Below are 21143 nucleotides of genomic sequence, written 5' to 3' on the forward strand. Positions count from 1 at the left end.
GAAAAATATGTAGATTCTTGTATCTTCATCCAATTTACACTATAAATCTTTCTAATGCCAAATTACTTTTCAGGATAAAACTTTCTACTTATAAATGGGTAGTATAAGCATACACCTATTGTTGAAGACCAAATATACCAAATATCATACACTATAGCTGGGGGATGGAGGAGTCATATATGAAGCACAGAGTGGAATTTTCAGAAAAATGAACACTTCACAAAATTAGTTAATGACACACTTATGGGAAATATGTATCAGCATATACTAACAGAATATGACAACAGAGTCACAGGATCCAAGTATTCTGTCTCATTTGTGAATAGTCCCAAGCAGACTTATTCCACAAAGTATCTTAAGAATTTGAGAAGAAAGAAAAGTTATAAGGGTGGCTTAACAAGGCTCCCTATAATATCAAGGAGAAATAAGCTCTTGAATCTTATGTTGGTTTCTACAATTACTTAAGGACGAAAGCAGTAGATGGCATTTTGATCTAAAGAAACAGGGAAAAAACCCCCAGAGGTAGCATTACAAAATATGTATTCATACTTTAATCTTTTTACTCGGAGTCTAATTTGGGTGGCTACAGTTATGAAGTCAATTCACCAGAGTTTGCATAGTTCCCATTCCTGGATATTTAAACCACAACATAACCACCAAGAACATGAATCTAGAAATATCCCTTTATATGTGGAAAAGAGAGTGAGGAAGTCAGTTATGAAACTGGAAATAACAATCAGTAACCTAGAATTTATTCAGAAACACCTTGAGTCTCTGTTCACGACAGGATCAGAATTATATTACTATAAACAAAACCTCCTTTAAAGATACATAACTTCTCCCAAGTGACAGTCTGAGCCTCAAGCCATACAAACTCTATATCCTTTACCCATCTAGATTAATAGCTATTTATTTGTCCGGAAAACAGAGGTCAACATTTTTTTTCAAGTACCGGCAGCTTTCAATTTATAGGTAAAAATTGGAGGCTACCCTGTTTTCCCCAAAATAAGACTTCCCCGATAATAAGCCCAATTGGTTTTTGAATGCCTGGCAATAAGCCAAACATTTATTTCAGGGTTCAAAAAAATATAAGGCAGGTTCTTGTCTTTAGGGGAACACAGCACAGTACTAGGTATGGGCATAGCTTTTGCATCTGATGCTTAACTAACATAAATAGAGGTTCTTTTGTAGTTACTAAAAATGTAGATTTGGGGCAGAAATATGGAATGGTGTTTCCCTACCTCCAAGTATGTCATTAACACTTCAGTGAACTCATAAGATATAGCCTGGAACTATTGTAAAAGGAGCTATTCCTACCTTTTATGTTGTCAGCAGTTTAAGAAATGACCAGTCCTATCACACATTGTGCTAAAGCCTTCTCTTTCAATTATCAGATTTAAATTACTAAACATCATTAGCAATCAAATATTTATATAACTGAAGTACCATGAAAAGTCCTGGAACTTTCAAAATAAAAAACTGCAATTCAGTTTGGACAAAGGAGACCTGAATATAATTTCTCTTTAATAATAATAATAATTAATAATAATTTATTAGATTTGTATGCCACTCCTCTCCGAAGACTCGGGGCAGCTCACACCAATAATAATAACAATGTTACAATGGAAACAAATCTAATATTAAAAAACAGCTAAAAAACCAAAAAACACCCCAAAAAACAAATCCCCAAACAGACAATGTCTAGTTTCTGAAGCAAGTAATTTCTTTAGCAGTCTAAACTTCCTGGTCAGAAGATTTTATAATATCTAATCTGCATTATGCATTATTTTCCAAATTTGCAACAGCCTCTACACAAATTAAGTCAACAATGGATACATCGATTCTCTCTATCACTAAACTAGCAAGACAGAATTCTAATCCAGAGCCTTCTCTTCAAATATTTCATACACGTTCATGGTTCATATTTTTGTTTAACTATCATTCTTTGAATGGCTAAAATATATATTATCTGTGAGGATGTCCAAGAAAATTTTTAAGCCTTTTTAACTTTTAAGGAAGCTTACTAAAATAAGTTGAAATACATTTTAAAGATTTTGTAGAAGAAGGAAAAAATCCCTATAATTAATCACAAAAAGACATTATTCAGAAAAAAACATGCATTTTAAACTGGCAAAATAAACTTTGAATAAAAACACAGAGGAATGAAATGAGAATGCATATATGGCAGAGTTGCACAACAACTTCCTGATATTTATGTATCACATGAGACCCTGTGGATAAATAAGAACACTGGAGAACACTATTTCTCTTCTGTTAAGAAAGAATGGGGCAAATTGCAAAAAGAAGTTGGGAGTTTTTAAAAATTATTTTCTTGCTGAGTGCTAGATGAAAACTTTTCTCTTAAGCTACCCTAAACTACCTGTACTGGTAGGCTCAAAGAATCGAACAGAAATTTGGTGTCAGCAGTTACATTGACCTCCAAGAGATACCAAATGACTGGTTTTATCCTTACTGGGTCTTCTTATTTGCAGGTAACTAAATGTTATTTTGCATGAGCTAAAACCTCTACTAGGAATTGAACTCACAGAGCTTTGAACTTTAGATTATATATAGTTTTTGAAATCATGTAGAACTCTGTATGTGGGGGCATGACATAAAATAACATTTGATTCTTTTTATTCTGACAGCTTAAAGGATGGAATACTATGTATGCAATTCTGATAGAGTTCAGTAATTGTTGAAACTGTCAATATTAAAAGGGGAGGAAATTACATGGCACATTTAAGGATGCCACTCCCAAAGACTATAGCTAGATTTTCCGCTCATGATTAAGAGGTCATAACCAAGTACACTATAGCAACAGTTGTTCAATTCTTGTACATAATACCAAGAGAACAGCCAGAATTATGAATAAATTTTACTAAATAATCTATAGCAGGGGTGTCAAACTTGCGCTGTCATGTGACATTTTGTGATGCTTTTCCCTTCGCGGAGCTGGGGTGTACTTGCCATGTGTGTGACACATCGCCAGTTTGATATCCTATGTCTTCTGAACCAACCCCTATGTTTCTACATCCTACTTTAACAGAGAAGTGCTGAAAAAATTAAAGATTTTTCTTATTTCTCCCTTTGCAAACCACATACACTATAGAAAGGATTTCTTATACAGTGGTACCTCATCTTACGAACGCCTCTTCTAACGAACTTTTCAAGATACGAACCCGGTGTTTAAGATTTTTTTGCCTCTTCTTCCGAACTATTTTCACCTTACGAACCCAAGTAGCTGCTGCTGGGATGAAGGGGTTTCTTTCCCCCCCCTTTTTTGAAGAAAGAAAAGGGAGGGGCTGCTTGGAGTAGGAAACATTTTGCAGAGAACAACGTGCTTGCAAAGGAACTGAAAGGGTGTCTTTTTAAGAAAGAAAAGGGAGGAGGGAGGGGCAGCTTGGGGGAGGAAAAATCTTGCAGAGAACAACGTGCTTGCAAAGGAACTGAAAGGGTGTCTTTTGAAGAAAGAAAAGGGAGGGGCGCCCCCCTTGCCTTTCTTCCTTCCCACTCACCCTTTAGCCTAGCCTTGCTTCTTCCACCCGCCCCCTTTAGCTGCTCCTCCCTGCCCTCTGTTCGCCTCCCTTCTAAAGTTTGGGATTTTCCTGAACGATTTGCACCCATTATTTGCTTTTACATTGATTCCTGTGGGAAACATTGTTTCATCTTACGAACTTTTCACCTTACAAACCTCCTCCTGGAACCAATTAAGTTCGTATGATGAGGTACCACTGTATTTGGATCTACTTTCTCAAACAAAGAACAGAATTTAATGTTATGACTATCAATCCTTTCCTTATCAACCATCCAGTTTGATGAACACGATTTAGCTCAGGGGCATGTATTTCCTAAAATAATTTCAGAATATGAATTGAAGACAGAAAGCAACTATGAGACACAAGTCTAACTGAAAAAGGAAGAAGCTAACTTCCCCTTTGATAGGGAGTGGAAATCATACTAAAAATTATTATTCCTAAACCAACCAAATCATCTAAATGAGAAAACAGAACTGAGAGTTTCCCTTGCCTGCTAAGAAGCCAAAGAAAAACCTGCGGGAGGAAATCTTGGTGGCAAACATCTACAAGGACAGAAATTGAGCAAGGTTAAGCAGAGGGGGACACTATATGGGGTGATGTTCCCAGCAAAAGCAAGTAAGAAAATTTGATTTCCAAAATCATTTTTTTAAATTTTGTGCCCACTTGCTAAAATGACCTTGAGGAAATACTGAGTTGAGTTAGAAGGTCAAACTTGAGTTTATGGTTTCTCCTTCCTTAATCCTGACTCAACAAGTCTGAACCACATCAGCCAAACAAATGCAGTTGAAGTTCCCAGGTTCATTGCAGGCTCATCGTTCTTACTAGGTGAGCTGCTCCAAAGGCTGTTGACAAAATAAACTAAATGAAGTTTACTATGTACACTATGTACAATAGAGATTTTTCATCATCTAAGCAATGCTATTATTAACAGATCCCAAGAAATCACAGGTACACAGCAGAACATATATACCATTCAGTTTCAAAGCAGCTTTCCAATATGTTTGATAATCATCTGCAGAAGTACGTATCAGCTAAAATGTAATGTGGCATGAAGGATCTAGCCATAAAAGAAAAGCTCAGAGGATTGCTACATGGAAGTTAAATTGTGCCTTATGTAAATGGAAATGTTTATTTAATTAAAAATCTATTTAAAATATACTGCTCAAAAAAATAAAGGGAACACTTAAATAACAGAATATAACTCCAAGTAAATCAAACTTCTGTGAAATCAAACTGTCCACTTAGGAAGCAACACTGATCGACAATCAATTTCATTTTATTGTCAGCACATTCAACTTTGTACAGAACGAAGTATTCAATGAGAATATTTCTTTCATTCAGATCTAGGATGTGTTCTTTGAGTGTTCCCTTTATTTTTTTGAGCAGTGTATAATGATTTATAACCTGAATATTAAATATATAAGATAAATACATGCATATATTTTTATCTGAAATACAAGCTTGGAACCTCCCTGAACACCTATCTTTGTGCCTTATCTCAACCAAAAGATTAAAGTTCAACCATCCTTATTTATACATAAATAAGACTTACACTGCTAATGGGCATTCCATTTTAATTTTATATCAAAGGTAACCAGGATGAAGCAAATGGAAGTTTTTTCCATTGAACATCTTATCCGTGGTTTTCCTCTAAAAATACTTTGTTCTAACTTAAAACTGACCAAGCAGCATACAAGAACTGAAATTGTATTTCAAAGGTTTCTTAAAACCTTTCTTTCTTTTCTTTTCTTTCTTTCACCGGCTCAAGGTTAACTCAGCCTTCCATCCTTCTGAGGTGGGTAAAAGCTGCCCCGAGTCCAGGTAGAGGGGTGGCATATAAGTCCAATAAAAAAAATAAAAAATAAAAACAAAGACCCAGATTATCGGGGGCAATATGCTGATTCTGTAAACCGCTTAGAGAGGGGCTGTAAAAGCACTATGAAGTGATATATAAGTCTAAATGCTATTGCTATTCTTTCATTCTGCTACATTCTTTGGAACCCAGAGATATTCATTCATTCAGAATCATTTCAACCTCAAGAGCTCAAAGCCACTAAGAAAATTCTCTTGTTTCAGAAATGAATTGGGATTATTATATCAGGCACGGAAACAATCTTTTTGGTGTCTGATTTTTTGCAATCTCCACCCAACCATTTCCTAGAATGTGGAGGATGGCATAAGAGGGAAAGGCAAAAAAAAACCCCCCCCACACATTTCCTGTCGACAAAAGAGAAGCATTAAAGGGAACCAAAACCAGGTTCGAGTCCAGACACAGGTTCAAATATCCCTTTCGGCCAGAGGAGGCTATGTTGCCATATACCCACCCACCTAACACCCCGCGCTGCAGAACCAGAGCTTATCCCAGTGCTTCCCAACCTTGGCAACTTATTTTATTATTTTATTTAATGATTTTGTCCAATACACAATGAGGGTTTTAGTGGGTATACCCATAGTAAAATACATAATGAAGGTTATAGAGGATATACTCATAGTAAAATATATCTAAGAAAGAATAGAAGAGAAGATATAGGAATAAGATATAGGAATATATTTGGACTTCAACTCCCAGAATTCCCCAGCCAGCGAATGCTGGCTGGGGGGATTCTGGGAGTTGAAGTCCAGATATCTTCAAGTTGCCAAGGTTGGGAAACACTGGCTTATCCTCACTCGGGCATTTTGAGAGGCGGCTGGGATGCCTGGTTAGCCTCTCCTGCGATCTAGTCGCCCCTCCCCGATCGCAGGATCAGCGATCTCCCACTAACTCGCCCACATCAAAGAAAGGGGAAGTAGGGATCCGGCAAGGAAAGCGGGCGCCCCGCAGCAACCGCGGAGCCTCTCCCGCCTCAATCACTAACCGATGCCGGCGATGGCGGCGGCCGCGCTCAGCCCTAGTCCCGAATACAGCAACCCGAGTCCGGACATCGCGGAGACAAACCCTGAACCCGGACCGCAGCCGACCAGGAATCAGCCGACCCTGTGACTGACTGCACTGGCAGAAGGACCCCGCACCACGTGACCGGATTCAAGGAGCGACGTGAGTCTCCTGGGAGCGTGGGGATTGGTCCCTTTTCTAAAGCGGACGAAACTACAATCCCCACAGTGCCTCTGTCTAGATTTTTTTTTGCTTTTCCGGCCACTTTTCTATATCGGGATTTGCTGTTGGATGAAAAAAAAAAAATCCTCTACTGACCCAAAGGGGGTACCGGGGCATTCTGCACAATAATGATCATTGGTGCTTGCGGTTGGCATCCGGAAGAAAGCAGATAACATGATCCATGTGCCTGGTGGGGGGACGGGACTGTATTCCCGCACCCTGCTAGTTAAGTGATATTGGAATATTGCTGATATATTGTAGCTGCACTTTGGAAACGCCAGTTGGTAAGTTACTGGCCACCTTTACTTTTATTCTTTTGTTTTTACTTTAATTTTCTTTTAATTCCCTATCAAATATCCCTATAGCAAAACTATTAAAAAAAATTAATATCCCTATAGCAAAACCCATGACATTTTCACAATCAGCTCCTTGCTGAGCCATATCAAAGATAAGAACTGTACGCGGTGTTATAGATATTATAGAATTCAAAATCAGTGTGTTGGAATATCCTTCTGGGTTCAGTTCCAAGTGGGAAAAAAGACACTGGATTCATGGAAGTTGCTTGGAAAGAAGGTTTACTGGTGGACAGGAGTATGTGGCTTGAGTTCCTGGACAGAAAAGATGGATCACGTGCTTCCAGATGTTGGGTCCAGAGGAAAAAAAGGGCAGTGGCTAAGAATCTCTGAGTTTTTATAACTTCTGTTGGACCCCACCTTAGAATTTCCTGTCCCTGTATAATAAATGCACTCTGATTAGCAATAACATACATTGATGGATTGATGGATGGATCGAACTTTTATGCCGCCCCTCTCCAAGGACTCGGGAGGGCTCACAACATATAAGCAGAGTTAATCCATTCCTTGGATTCTTAACTCAGCATACTAGAGAAAGACAATTAAGGGATAATGTGAGGACTGTTTTGAACATTATTGAATATTTAGAGCAGTGTTTCCCAACGTTGGCAACTTGAGGTTATTTGGACTTCAACTCCCAGAATTCCCCAGCCAGCGAATGCTGGCTGGGGAATTCTGGGAGTTGAAGTCCAGATATCTTCAAGTTGCCAAGGTTGGGAAACACTGATTTAGAGAATCATAATAAGAAACAGGCAGCTTTAATATTCTTAGATGCAAAGAAGCCTTTGACCATTTTAACTGGGCTTTTATATTTAGAGTTTTGGAAGATATGAATTTTTGGAAGAAATAGAGCCGGGGTGGCGCAGCAGGTAGAGTGCTGTATTGCAGGCCACTGAAGCTGACTGTAGATCTGTAGGTCAGTGGTTCAAATCTCATCACCGGCTCAAGGTTGACTCAGCCTTCCATCCTTCCGAGGTGGATAAAATGAGGACCAGGATTGTGGGGGCAATATGCTGGCTCTGTTAAAAAAGTGCTATGGCTAACATGTTGTAAGCCGCCCTGAGTCTAAGGAGAAGGGCGGCATAAAAATCAAATAAATAAATAAAATAAATAAATAAAATATAATAAAACAATATATAACATTTCAGGTCCAATTAATTAAATCTAAAATCTAAAAATTAAAAACCATAAAAAAACCAATCATTCCCATTCAATCAGGTTTCTCTCAGTCCATTCATTGGCCAGGGGACAAGAATCTAATGGCACCAAGCCTGGCGGCATAAATGAGTCTTAAGATTCTTAAGCAGTATATTTAGACCTATATACCGCTTCATAGTGCTTTTACAGCCCTCTCTAAGCAGTTTACAGAATCAGCATATTGCCCCCATAAATCTGGGTCCTCTTTTTACTCACCTCGGAAGGATGGAAGGCTGAGTCAACCTTGAGCTGATGATGAGATTTGAACTGCTGAACTGTAGCTAGCAGTTAGCTGAAGGAGTGCTGCACTCTAACCACTGTTGCCACCCCAGCTCAGTTTCCTGTTCCTGTATAAGAAATGCACTCTAATTAGTTGTCAGATTCCCATGGTGCCATGCAGAAGCAACTTTTTTGGCCTATGTGTTTGTGTTCAAGTTTGGCTGAGCCTTTGCTGGGTGATGGTAGAACGAAAGAGCTTTGGGCAATTCCTAATGTGGCTGTTGTTTGTTATGTAGAATAGTTTGGTCCAGCTATTAACAAAGGTGAGTTGAACCATTCCTTGATGGCACATTGACAAAGCTGGGGGCTACTAAGAGTGCATCTTTTTCCTTGCCTAAAGTATGTTTCTGGAGATATTTTATGCAATGTTCTGCCTTTTAAAATATTTCCTAGAATATTTCATTTTTTCTAGGAGAGGGGTGGATGCTAACTTCCTACAATTCTCAGTTTGTACACTGCTCAAAAAAATAAAGGGAACCCTTAAACAACACAATGTAACTCCAAGTAAATCAAACTTCTGTGAAATCAAACTGTCCACTTAGTAAGCAACACTGATTGACAATCAATTTCACATGCTGTTGTGCACATTCAACTTTGTACAGAACAAAGTATTCAACGAGAATATTTCATTCATTCAGATCTGGGATGTGTTCTTTGAGTGTTCCTTTTATTTTTTTGAGCTGTATATATACCATCTTGTGTATGCAATTTGTATCAGTCTGATGGAAGCAAAATTGGGTTATCCTTTGGGTTGAACATAATTTGACTTTTCAATTTAGATAATTATGGCAACGGCATTCAACAATGATGGAGCGGAGGTGATTCAGCGGACTCTGATTCCTACAGAAGTAGGTGGTCGTCCCCCAGTTTTGGGGATAGAGGAATTTTATGAACTGGAGAAAGCAGCTGCTTTTGTATCCGACAATGGCTTCACCAAGGTGAGCTTATTTTGTGATCTGACATAAAGATGCCAGTTCTCCTCTGGAATTGGGTGTGTTCTGTTGCCTCTTACAAGGAAGACAATGCAATAAGGCAAGACGATAATACAATACGGATAGAAATTGATGGGAGAATAAATAGATACATGTTTATTTTGTTTGACCTATGTATCGTAGAAATATTTTGAGTAAATTTGGTATCTTGCCACAGATTGCTCTTCAGTTTCCTGATAACCTTTTGCCAGATTCAGCAGATGTTGCTGCAAGGATGGAAACAATAACTGGTGCCAAGATGTATATCCTGGGAGACACATCATACGGCAGGTAAGGTCATAGGGAGATCCAGCTATTTTAACATGAACTGTACAATGGTGGGAGAGGTGGCTTTAGAAGTGGTAGATTCTTCTTTGAGAATCTGAGAGACTACATGACCATCTGTCTCTTATACTGAAATAATAGATCCTGTATTGAGCAGGGCAGATGCTACTGAGCTCTTAAGATATCTGCCAAGCCTGATGAAAGGGAAAATCTCTTTGCTAAAATTGGGGAAACTGTAGCCCTGAACCTGTATTTCAGGCTAAGATAAAATAGAAATCTGAAGTACCGTGTTTCCCTGAAAATAAGACCCTTTTTTTGAACCCTGAAATAAGTACTTGGCCTTATTGTTGTTGTGGTTGGCTCTGGCCCAGCTCCTGCCCCAAGGAATGTGGAGGTGGATGCAGGGGAAACATCAACATGTCATAGGCCTGTTTTATTGCCGACAGAGTCAGGTAGTGAAGTTTCCTCGGAAGAAGAAGAAGGTGGGGGTGACTTGGAAGAGGGGAGTTTGTCAGACAGCCCAGGAGGAGATCAATCATCCTTATCATCCCTGGATTCTGAACAAGAATTTATGACACATCCACGGCATGCGTAGAGAGATGCATAGGAGGCAACAACTGAAGGATTATTACAGGAGATAAATGAGGTCACCTGTGGTTGTGTGCGGATGCTGTAATTAGTGCTACAGATAAAAGAGCAACCTGCTGTTTTAGCCTCATGGCAGTTTATCTGATTCATAGTTTCGTCAAGATCGTGGTTTTTGCTGTTCAAGATTGTGTGTGGACTTTCTGGACTTTAGAATTGGACTCAATTTCCCAGTTATTGGGTGAGAATTTGGATTGCATTTAATCTGTGCCTTGTGTGTACCAGAAAATCCCTTTGACATTTAAAAATGGAGCTGTTTCTGTTTTTCTGTTGATAAAGACTTTTGGGTTTTCCTTCTATCGTGTGGTGTGTGTCTTTCTGGACTAATTACCCTGTAATTGCAGGTGGTTGAGACACACCGGCAGAACAATTGTCATGCACTCAAAAGCCCAATTGGGCTAATTATAAGGGGAGGTCTTATTTTGGGGGAAACAGGGTAGTACGATGATGGATGAGTGGTTTTGTTGTTGAGCAATATTAGAAATTTAAAGGTTTTTCATTTACATTTCCTAGAAATGGAGTGAAAGGTTTTATGGGATTATAAATCCCAGTATTTTATTATTGACTGTGCTTCCAGGCAGCGGGTGAAATGCCGGTCATAAAGGTGATGTGAGGCTCCGCCCACCTGCCCAGATGCCACTATTTGGGTAATTTTACCCTCTGCGCATGCACAGAACGCTTTGCACGTGTGCAGAGGGTAATAATTTAATAATAATAATAATAATAATAATAATAATAATAATAATAATAATAATAAATTTATTAGATTTGTATGCCGCCCCTCTCCGAAAACCCAAGTGGCGGCATCCGGGCAGGTGGGCAGAGCCTCATGCTGCGTTTGCGGCCGGCTCTCTGATGATCGACAGGCACAAGCGAACCGGGAGCATTTGACCACTATTTCCAGGGTTGAGTCTAATTGGTGTCTAGTATCTGGGAGGCCATTTCCAGCACAAAGAAAGTAATTTTCTGTATACTGGGACTGGCTGTTGTTTAATGAAATGTGTCCTTGGGTTTCTACAGCTAATCCTGTTGTTTTTCTTAAGCTGTTGTGTAGATGAAGTGGCAGCTGAGCATGTAGATGCAGAGGCTATAGTGCACTATGGCCCTGCCTGCTTGAGTCCTTGCCGCAAATTGCCAGTATTACACATATTTGGCCAGGAACAGCTAGACGCAACACGATGTGTGGAAGTCTTCCAGGAATTGTACCCTGACCATCAAACCTATGTGGTTGTACTGAGTGAATCTGCATATTTTCATGCCATTGGTAAGTCTGGGAAGATTGTTGTGTGGACACAAATATACCATGGAAGTTTGTTGGAGGGGAAACATAGGTAGAAAAGAAATATTTGAGGCCAGGATAGGGAAGTTCCCATAAAAATAGCATATTCATTTCTAGCCTTAAAATCTGCCGTTCTACCTACATGGTGGACCACATCCACTTTGAAATTATGGAAATAAGATTAAATAACTTTGATGAAAATAAATTGGAGAAGCTGATGGCACGATGGAATAAGGTGAAAAATTATATCTTAAGTAGAATTTATGACGACAATGTGAAAAATAAATTCCAATCACTTTTTGTATGTAAAGAAATGTAAACCGGAGCCAAGGAAGAAATAGAAACTTATTGCAAATAATTTAACCCCCTAAATGGTGGTGGGGTTTATTGGTGTTGGGCACTTTTTCTTTAAGTAATTTTTTGTTTGTTTGTTGTAATAAAAATTTAATAAATATACTGTATATATATATATATTTTTTTTTAAATCTGCCGTTCTACCAATCCTGCCTTTGTGTCTACTGTGTGTTACAGCTAAACCAGTAGTGGGTTGCTAGTGGGTAGCAGCCACCAGATTGCACAATTTGCGCACAACTACTCTGGTGGCAGTCCTATGGGCGCCATCTCTTTTCATACTTTTAGCTTCATGCGCATGCGTAGAAGCAAAATCCTGTGAGGGGACATGCGTGCTTGGGAGATTTCAGTGGAAGCAAACAATTGTGAGATTTTTGTGCTGAAGCAAAAAATTTGAGATATTGCACCGAAGCAAAACAAATTGTAAGATTTTGCGCGGAAGAAAAAATTGTGAGATTTTGCACGGAAGAAAAAAATGTGAGATTTTGCGTGGAAGAAAAAATTGCTGAAATTTTGCGCACATGTGCGTCCCCTCGCAATATTTCGGTGTGGTTCTGCTTCTTTCACATGTGCAGAAGCAAAAACATGCACGCAGTGCAACGGTAGCAGCGGGAGAAGCCATCTGCCCCTGAGCTAAGCCACTAGAATGAACTATTAAGTCAAAGCCATGCAGCATGCATTACTGATATTGCTGTTTAAAATTTTACAGTTTGAATCAAGCCAGAGATAAAATGAGGAAGACTTGAAAATTCCTGCCAAGAACTTTTACTAACTTCTGAAGAGAACAGTATGAAAAGTCAAATTTTGGATGAACTAGTGCAATGAATGATCCAGTGTTAGTTACAGCAGTGTTTCCCAACCTTGGCAACTTCAATATATTTGGACTTCAACTCCCAGAATTCCCCAGCCAGCATTCGCTGGCTGGGGAATTCTGGGAGTTGAAGTCCAAATATATACAAGTGTGTTACTTGTATATATATGTGTTACAGTGTATCTTTAAAGAACATATTTGACCATGTTTGCCTCATAACTCTCATTAATCTTAATGTATCTCAGCCAACCCAGCTTTTATCTTTGCTTGCAGTCTCTAGAGCAGTGATGGCGAACCTTCTTTTCCTCTGCTGCATACCTGAGTGCCCACACCCATAATTCAATGCCTGGGGAGAGCGAAAACAGCTTCCCCCACCCCCAGATGCCCTCTAGAGCAGTGTTTCCCAACCATGGCAACTTGAAGATATTTGGACGAATGCTGGCTGGGGACTTCTGGGAGTTGAAGTCCAAATATCTTCAAGTTGCCAAGGTTGGGAAACACTGCTCTAGAGGCAGGGAACGGCCTCTTTCCCAAATTCGGTAGGCTGGTGTTTCACCCTCCCCAGGCTCCAATGGCTTTCCTGGAGCCCAGGGAGGGTAAAAGCGCCCTCCCCCATCCCCGTGGAGGCTCTCTGGAAGCCAAAAATGCCCTCCCAGAGTCTCTGTGCAAACCAAAACTCAGTTGGCCAGCACACACATGCACATTGGAGATGAGCTAGGGCAACGGCTCGTGTGCCAGCAGATATGGCTCTATGTGCCACCTGTAGCACCCGTGCCATAAATTTGCCATCACTGCCCTAGACTGATTTAAGGATATTTCTCTATTGTTACAGGAGAATTGCTAGATATTGGGAACACTGCAATATTACTTTTTCTCTGTATCTCCTCTGTTCTTAGATGACGTAGCCTCTAAGCTGCAATCAATTTATCCCAATGTGATTTTTGCTCAGTTGGATAACAAAAAAAATCTTGATTCAAGCCAGGCGATTCCTGGAATGATACAGCAGTTTGGACGGCGCTTTATAATAGACGAACATCACGGTCTTGAAAACTACAGTATGTTCTATATAGGTTCTGAAGGACCAGAACTTACAAACTTCATGCTGAGTTGGAACCAGTGTCCCTTTAGTTCTTTTGATCCTAGGACAGGACAGGGCCGATGCGAAACGCTGGATGTGAACCGGGCTCTGCGGCGACGCCTTTATCTAGTGGAACGGGCACGAGATGCTCAAGTAGTGGGGATTGTGGTGGGCACTCTTGGAGTAGAAGATTACTTGTCGGTTCTGGATCATCTCCGCCAAATCATTCACCGGGCTGGCAAACGTGCCTACACGCTGTCTGTGGGTAAACCTAATCCTGCAAAACTGGCAAATTTTCTAGAGGTGGATATCTTTGTTTTGATAGCTTGCCCACAGAATTCCTTGCTTAACTCCACTGATTTCTATCGACCCCTGATCACGCCCTATGAGCTGGAAATAGCATGCAACCCGGCACGGACTTGGACAGGCCGCTATGTTACCGATTTTCGCCACCTTCTACCAGGTAATGCCAGATGCCCCAATTCAGAAAATGAGCATGGATAACAGTTATTGCTTAGTGTTCGTTTTCAAGAGACCTTTGATTCCCTTAATTTCTGACTGATGAAAAAGTTGCTTAGTTGCATACTGTTAAGCTTTCCTCTGGAAGCACGGGGGCACTTTATTATAAATACAAGGAACTTTTGATGGTTTGGGGTAGTGATGGCATGTTGTATGGGGGGGATTGAATTATGGGTATGGGCGCACGTGTGCACTCGATAGTGCGCGCATGTGCATTTTCGGCACCCGGGAGAAAATGGTGTGCCATCACTCTAATAGAGCATCATTTTGTAAGTAATGAATCTTCATTACTGCTGTATTTGTTTTCTCTTATCTCCAGGAGCTTGTGACCATGTCCTTTTCCCCGAAAAGACCAACAATGAACCCAGCGTTTCGCTGATCACTGGACAGATGCGCTCAATGGATCCCTACCTGATACCAGATGCAGAGCCAAATTCTGACACAGCTGTGATGCGCCGCAACCATGTACAGACCGTGTCTCAGATTAGCCCAGCAGGTATGTGGCTTGGGGTAATGCTCTTTCAGTTGCCAAGAACCTCCTCCTTTAGTACTTTTCTTTTGATTGATTAATCAATCAAGATACAGTGGTACCTCTATCTAAGAACACCCCTACTTACGAACCTCTCTAGATAAGAACTGGGTGTTCAAGATTTTTTTTTGCCTCTTCTCAAGAACAATTTTCTACTTACAAACCCGAGCCTCCGAAACTGTAATCGGAAAAGGCAGTGAGAAACCTCCGTGGGGCCTCTCTAGGAACCTCCTGGGAGGAAACAGGGCCAGAAAAGGCGGGGAGAAGCCTCTGTGAGGCCTCTCTAGGAATCTCCTGGGAGGAAACAGGGCCTCCACCCTCCCTATGGCTTCCCCAAACGCACACATTATTTGCTTTTCTATTAATTCCTATGGAAAAAATTGCTTGTTCTTACAAACTTTTCTACTTAAGAACCTGGTCATGGAGCAAATTAAGTTCGTAAGTAGAGGTACCACTGTATAGTTATTGTGGAATCTCAAAAATTTGAGGCTGATAAAATAACTACTATTTGCATCGCTACTACTTGCATCCATTCATAGGTGCTAATAGGCAGTTAATGGAGGTAGAGCTAGCATTAATAACTAACCCTAACCCACCTCCTCCCACACAATATATCTAATGCCTAATGTAAATACAGTAATACCCTATCAGTATAATTCATTTTTCCCAGATAATGTCTTTCCAATATACTTGTTTTTGTTATGATTTCTAGTTTTTTGTGGGCTTTGGAATAAACTTGGAGAAATATTTTTGTATCCTAGCCTCATTCTTGGAGTCCCGCAGCTGGCGGGGACTGGAGCAACAGCTGGGCCAAACCGAAGTAAAGAAAGCTATTGTGGGACGGCGGGGAATTGCCATTGCCTATGAAGATGAGCCTTGTGGATGACCAACTCTGATTATAAAAGGCATTGGCAAGAGAACAAACCACATTCTTTGCTGAATTTGGATGGGTTAATGGATCTGGTTGACAATCTTATTTGTACAGGGCATAAGTGGGCTAAGTTAGTATTTCCTGCAGTATGTTGATGGACAACTCAACAGATTAAGTAGAGTGCTCTTATTATTTTAACAGAGGAACATATTTTTTTAAGTGATCTCTTCTGAAAAAGCGTGTTGAAGTTGTTTATTCAATAATGAGAAATGTTAATCCACACGAGTGGCCAATTTATAAATATCCATGTTGCTTAAGCTAGTCCTCAATTGTAATTTCTGTTGACTAGAGAGCTAGACTGTGCGGAACAGTAGGGTGAGCATTATTGATCACAAGCTGAAGTCAGCAGTGATGCAATTGCTAAAAAAGAAAACGAAGATACAAAAACACCTAATGTAATTCTCGGACTGAATTAATAGAAGCATAGTCTCCAAGTAACAAGTAGCCATAGTTCCATTTTATTCCAAAGCACTGTGTCCTTTTCTGGAGATCACACTTAAATATGTTGACAAAGAGTAATTAGTTAAAAGGGTCAGAAAAATGAATATAATATATAAAAAAATATTCTATAAAGAAAGGTTGAAGGAACTGCATTGCATGGGCCTCGTTAATGGATAACAGAGATGCTATGCTTATGTAAGGTTTTAAGTATTTCTTCCAAATAATCTTTGAAGCATACATAATCCTAATCTTGATCTTTGAAACTCCCCAGGGAACCAAATTAAAGTTCTTTACAGAAGAATAAATGTTGGGCAAATATTAAAGATCGAGTCTAGAAGAGCAGATTGACAATAGAATTATCTAGATGGATGGTGGACTACTTATTATTGGAAATTTCAAGTTTAAATCTTATAAAGTTTAATTGGTCTGTATGCAACAAAACTGTTGCCAGGCCTCAGCTATACTTTCTTCTGTTCAGGCATCTAGTAGCCACTTCTTCCTCCAGGATTTTCACCTGCTTCCATTTTCTTTTTCAACTAATGTTCAGTTTAATGATGCTCAGTCTTTGTTGGATATTGAAATGGTTGCCTGTAGGAAACTTTTACAAAGGGATTTGAAAATCATAAGCATGCCAAACTCCTCTTATTTTTAATAGCCCTATTTTGGCCATAATTGTACTGGCACACAAAAGTTTACTATTAAAAGGAGCAACTGTGTTTATGCATAAATGTTCTTTCACAGGGAAACATGAAATAACACAAGCATGCACTTTTGTCATCCAGCACATGGATTTTTCTACTTCTTTTCACAAATATTATCTCTCTATTACATCCTTAATGTGAAGTCAAACCAATTAGCGTCCACAAAATGGCATGAAGTCAATTCAAGCTACATTGATGTACTCCCATTATGCAAGGTATCTCAAAACATTTGAGGTCAGTAGGAATATTTGAAATTTAGTCATGTTACAGACACTCTAAAAATGTCCAGTGTAATAAATTCACAAAATACCCACTTCCTAGAGAGCCAAAATGAAGTTCCTTCACCACTACTTCATCTTATTTTTCTCCTTTGGTTTTGATCAGGTAAGCATTATTCCAAAGTGCAGACAGATCATTCAGGATGGAAGTATGTCCCTTTACCTTGAGTTGGCGAAGCATCTCATGGAGCTTTGTTGTTCTGACTTGATGAAGACTCCAGATATGATCTCAACTAGCTTTACTAAGGTTGCTATTGTATTTGTGCTGTGCACTGAGCCTGAACGAAGCTTCAAAAAAATATTTCCATTAAAATCTTGAGAACACTTTCTAAGTACCGTGTAACCTTATAGCCACTGGAGATTCTGAAATCTACATGAGGCCAAGAGGCACTATTGGAAATCTAGATTGTACCACATATTAGGATTTCATTTTTAATATTGGGAGAAAAAACAGGCAGAGAAGGAAGTTTGGCAAGCACCAAGAGAGGTGTCCTCCAGCCTATTAGCAATAAAGAAGGGACATCCTGAGCAGAAGCATTACTTTGCCATCAGTGTTTCATAAGATCCTATGTCTACTATGCCACTTTCTGTATCCAAACACTGGAGTCTCATTGAAGTGGGGGGGCAATCTTGAAGAATGCTAATGCACAATACACTTATTTGGTGCAAAGGACTTGTAGAGAAGTAATACAGCAGAGTTTTTCAGCAGAAAAAACAGTGTAAATTATGGAATTACAAACTGGTATAAAATATTCTAAGAAAATAAATTCCAGGGAAACCAGATAGAAATACTTTTGGTACATGGCAAAGAAATACACGAGATTTGCCTACTTTTGCTGGAAGTGATTCACTATTACTAAACTTTAGCCACATGGATCTGTTCTTTTAACAGGTTTTTGCCCATTTCTTAACAGTTGGAGGACAGAACATTTTTTAGTGTACAGGTCAATTGCCTTAAGAAGAATCCTAGCAAACGTGCACCTTGTATCATTTCATGATAACTTACCTAGTACCCAACTGTGGCTATTTCTCCTAGACTGGCATGATTGGAGATACTCTTTTGTAGACAGGCCTTGGAAACAACCATATAAGCTATTTTTCATGATTACCCATTGTGAAAATGGGAGATACAAAATGGTGACAACAACACCTCTAAAACTCTCACATGGTATAGAAGGTAAGGCAAAATACTAATCAAATAGAATAGCTTAAGGCTGGTTCTGTTTAAGGTAGATTTCAATGTGTGTTCTGTGCTTCTCAATTTTTCAGGCACCTGTTCGATGTCTCATGTTCATCTAGGATCATAAAATTTCTTTATGTTGTAGACTGAAATGCTAACATTGACAAGAAAGCAACAGACAACCAGGAAGGCTATAGTCTATAAAAGGCAAACAGTACAGTTGTTGTGAAGCTAAGTTTGGGTATGGAAATTGAATTCATCATTTGTTCACCAAGTCGTCTTCCTCAAAAATCTTTTTATCTTCATGTTTAGAAATGAATCATTCTTTGTAGCATATTACTTATCCGTAGTCATGCCATGCCCGGGAGGGGGGACAGGGACACAAGGATTCATTCTTCCTCCCCTTGAAAGCAGAGATTACTTGCACAGAGTTTGTACTTTGCTTTCACGACTTTCAAGACAGTAAAAACATCTAATTACATTAGGACAATTCTTTCACTGAAGAACTGTAATAGAAGTTAAAACATCCTGTTTTCAAGATTTGATGTGGAAGAATGTATTAGAGAACAATCTTTTTTCAAAGAAGTGGGGAGGGAATTAAATGGTATGATTCCTCACTTCCCAAGCCCTGTTACCGCAAAAGCAACCAAGAGAGGAAGTGGTTTCCCTACTGCACACATTTTTGCTCTAATGAACCATTTTAAAGATGAATGGTTCTAATAGGCAGAAAAATACTTCCATTGGTTTGAGGAAGAGCATTGGGTTAGATGAGCCCAAGATTATTCAGATACCACCAAAACACTGTAATTTAGCTTCCATCGGTAATAAAAAGATTCTAAAAATTATGGCCCTTCCATAAGTATTTCTGTTCCAGGAGTTCTTCAATCTCTCCCCACTTCATGATATAGTTGGTATATCATGGTGTGCAGAATTGCTCTGTTACCATGATTATTTTATATGAGAACTTAGATATTGAATCAATTTCCTTTATCCTAGAATAGTTTTTCTTTCCCATAATGTGTGATCTTTTGTGCTTTTATGCAGAAACTTCTGCCAAATCTACATAAATTCCTTGTACTTCTCACATTGATATTTAGATATTGTTCTTTAGGTAATAGGTGATAAATGATTTTAAGTTTCATTAATGGAGCAAAGATAATTTTGTGTGAATTAACTTCAACCTACCAAGTCCTGGGCAAAGGAAAAGGATCAGCAGCAAACCTGAGTTAGGAGTCTGTAGGAAATCTGTTTAAACTAGAAGTTGCATTAATATATTGCCACTGAAATGGATCTAGGTTGTAAAGAGGCTTAGCTTATTAATAAATCCCCAATCTTTATGACGTCAAGAATTTCCTGTGTGACAAAAACGCTTCTGTCTTCATTCCAGCTTTACCAGCTCTTGTCACAACCCAGATCCATTGTCGGGAGCAGGAATAACGCAAAGGGTTTTCAAACCATTCATGAAGGCAGCTGCAACTCTTCCTTTGCAGCAGACCTAGACGCTCACATTCACATATTCATATCTTTGAAGAGACTACGGTTAATAGAAGAAGATGCTCTGCAGAATGTGCAGAGGCAGCAGCAGCAGGAACTTTTCAAGAGGTAAAATGTAGCATACTTGCCAGCATTCCGGGGAATGTCACAGCCCAAAAAAAGATGGTGTTGCCTCTTTTGTGATACCTTGTTGGACTCTTAGTATTATTTATTGCACCAATCAGGCTAGGGCAGATCATATTCTTGTAACTGCCTCTGCTACAGCTGTACTCCATCCCTGCCCATAATTGCCCCTAAAGTATGCCGCTTCCCCAGTAAACCAACCACAGGAGCTTAAAAGTAGCCTTCGTGTAATTCAAGGCAGGAGGACCTTCACCTCAATCAGACACAAGCTTCCTCATGCAAGTAAAAGGTAGACTCTTTAGAAATAGACAATATCACAGACACTTCTACAGGAGCGTGCCAAGGGGGAAAGTGGCGACTGGTACACTAGTCCTGTGGTTGGCATGGGACTGTCCAGCTCTGCTCCAACCTCTGCTCCAAGTCCTTCAGCCTGTTAGCTCTTGAATATGCAGAAAGGATTTGGAAACAGCTTGTTCTTGAGAGGAGCAACCAGGGTAGGTTAATTGTATAGTTATCGTTCTGTCAGCTGATTTGGTAGCAGCTTCAGGCAATGGCGCAAAACTGGATCTGTTCACACTGCAGTCTTTTGCCACACCGATCTCCTCAGTAATCTGCTGTGTATTCAGTACCATGCAGTCCTCGACAGAGTAATGTGAACTCCTTCACCATCTCCTTCACACGTCGTTTGTTCACACGTTCTCTGCTAAGACAAAGGGGGGGATGATGGAAGATCAACAGGTAATATTAAAGGGCAATAGATTGCAAAAGACTTGCCAATAAAGAACCAACAAGACATGCTCCAAACAGCTATTCTGGTTGCCTTACTCCCTGGAACTCTTTATTTACAAATGTGGACTAAAAAGTGCCGAGAACAGAACTGTATGTGCTAGACGATTTGTCGTGTGTGCTGGCTTCTATTCTTTTAATTCCAGACCCAAACAGACATAGACGAGAGAGATCTCAAAGCAAATTCTATTTGAAAGATCTGGGTCGGTTGCTGGGACCAGAGATTTAGTTTTTGGGCTGAGCTTTTGGACTCAGGCTGGAGCCCACCTTCAGGGAATG

At 39.6% G+C, this 21143-nt stretch overlaps 3 protein-coding genes across 4 annotated transcripts in view; 1 reads left to right on the forward strand and 2 right to left on the reverse strand.

The window, feature by feature from the left end:
• Positions 1-6557, reverse strand: part of ATP6V0B (ATPase H+ transporting V0 subunit b) — an 18922-nt gene extending 12365 nt beyond the window's left edge. Inside the window, exon 1 of the mRNA XM_070745038.1 lies at positions 6395-6557. Within this exon, the coding sequence (XP_070601139.1) occupies positions 6395-6461 (67 nt within the window). The 5' untranslated portion in view covers positions 6462-6557. The remainder of the gene's footprint in view (positions 1-6394) is intronic.
• DPH2 (diphthamide biosynthesis 2) lies at positions 6328-17018 on the forward strand. Its single transcript, XM_070745037.1, has 7 exons — positions 6328-6917; positions 9242-9400; positions 9612-9724; positions 11407-11627; positions 13701-14345; positions 14721-14897; positions 15692-17018. The coding sequence occupies exons 2-7, from the start codon at positions 9248-9250 to the stop codon at positions 15814-15816; spliced, it is 1434 nt and encodes a 477-aa protein (XP_070601138.1). The 5' UTR covers positions 6328-6917; positions 9242-9247; the 3' UTR covers positions 15817-17018.
• Positions 17019-20129: 3111 nt separating this feature from the next.
• IPO13 (importin 13) overlaps positions 20130-21143 on the reverse strand; it is a 64467-nt gene continuing 63453 nt past the window's right edge. Inside the window, exon 20 of one of the 2 annotated variants that reach the window (XM_070745036.1) lies at positions 20130-20778. In XM_070745036.1, coding sequence (XP_070601137.1) covers positions 20682-20778 — 97 coding nt within the window. In that variant the 3' untranslated portion in view covers positions 20130-20681. Of the gene's footprint in view, positions 20782-21143 lie in introns of both variants that reach the window. The other variant, XM_070745035.1, reaches the window with a different exon arrangement.

The sequence above is a fragment of the Erythrolamprus reginae genome, chromosome 3 (genome assembly GCF_031021105.1).
Source record: "Erythrolamprus reginae isolate rEryReg1 chromosome 3, rEryReg1.hap1, whole genome shotgun sequence".
Lineage (NCBI taxonomy): Eukaryota > Metazoa > Chordata > Lepidosauria > Squamata > Dipsadidae > Erythrolamprus > Erythrolamprus reginae.

Bases quoted from the DNA above. Each gene is read 5' to 3' on its own strand.
- DPH2 (XM_070745037.1), top strand. From the start codon at position 9,248: ATGGCAACGGCATTCAACAATGATGGAGCGGAGGTGATTCAGCGGACT. The intron at 11,628-13,700 runs GTAAGTCTGGGA...CTCTGTTCTTAG, and splicing joins TGCATATTTTCATGCCATTG to ATGACGTAGCCTCTAAGCTG. The intron at 14,898-15,691 runs GTATGTGGCTTG...TTTGTATCCTAG, and splicing joins GTCTCAGATTAGCCCAGCAG to CCTCATTCTTGGAGTCCCGC.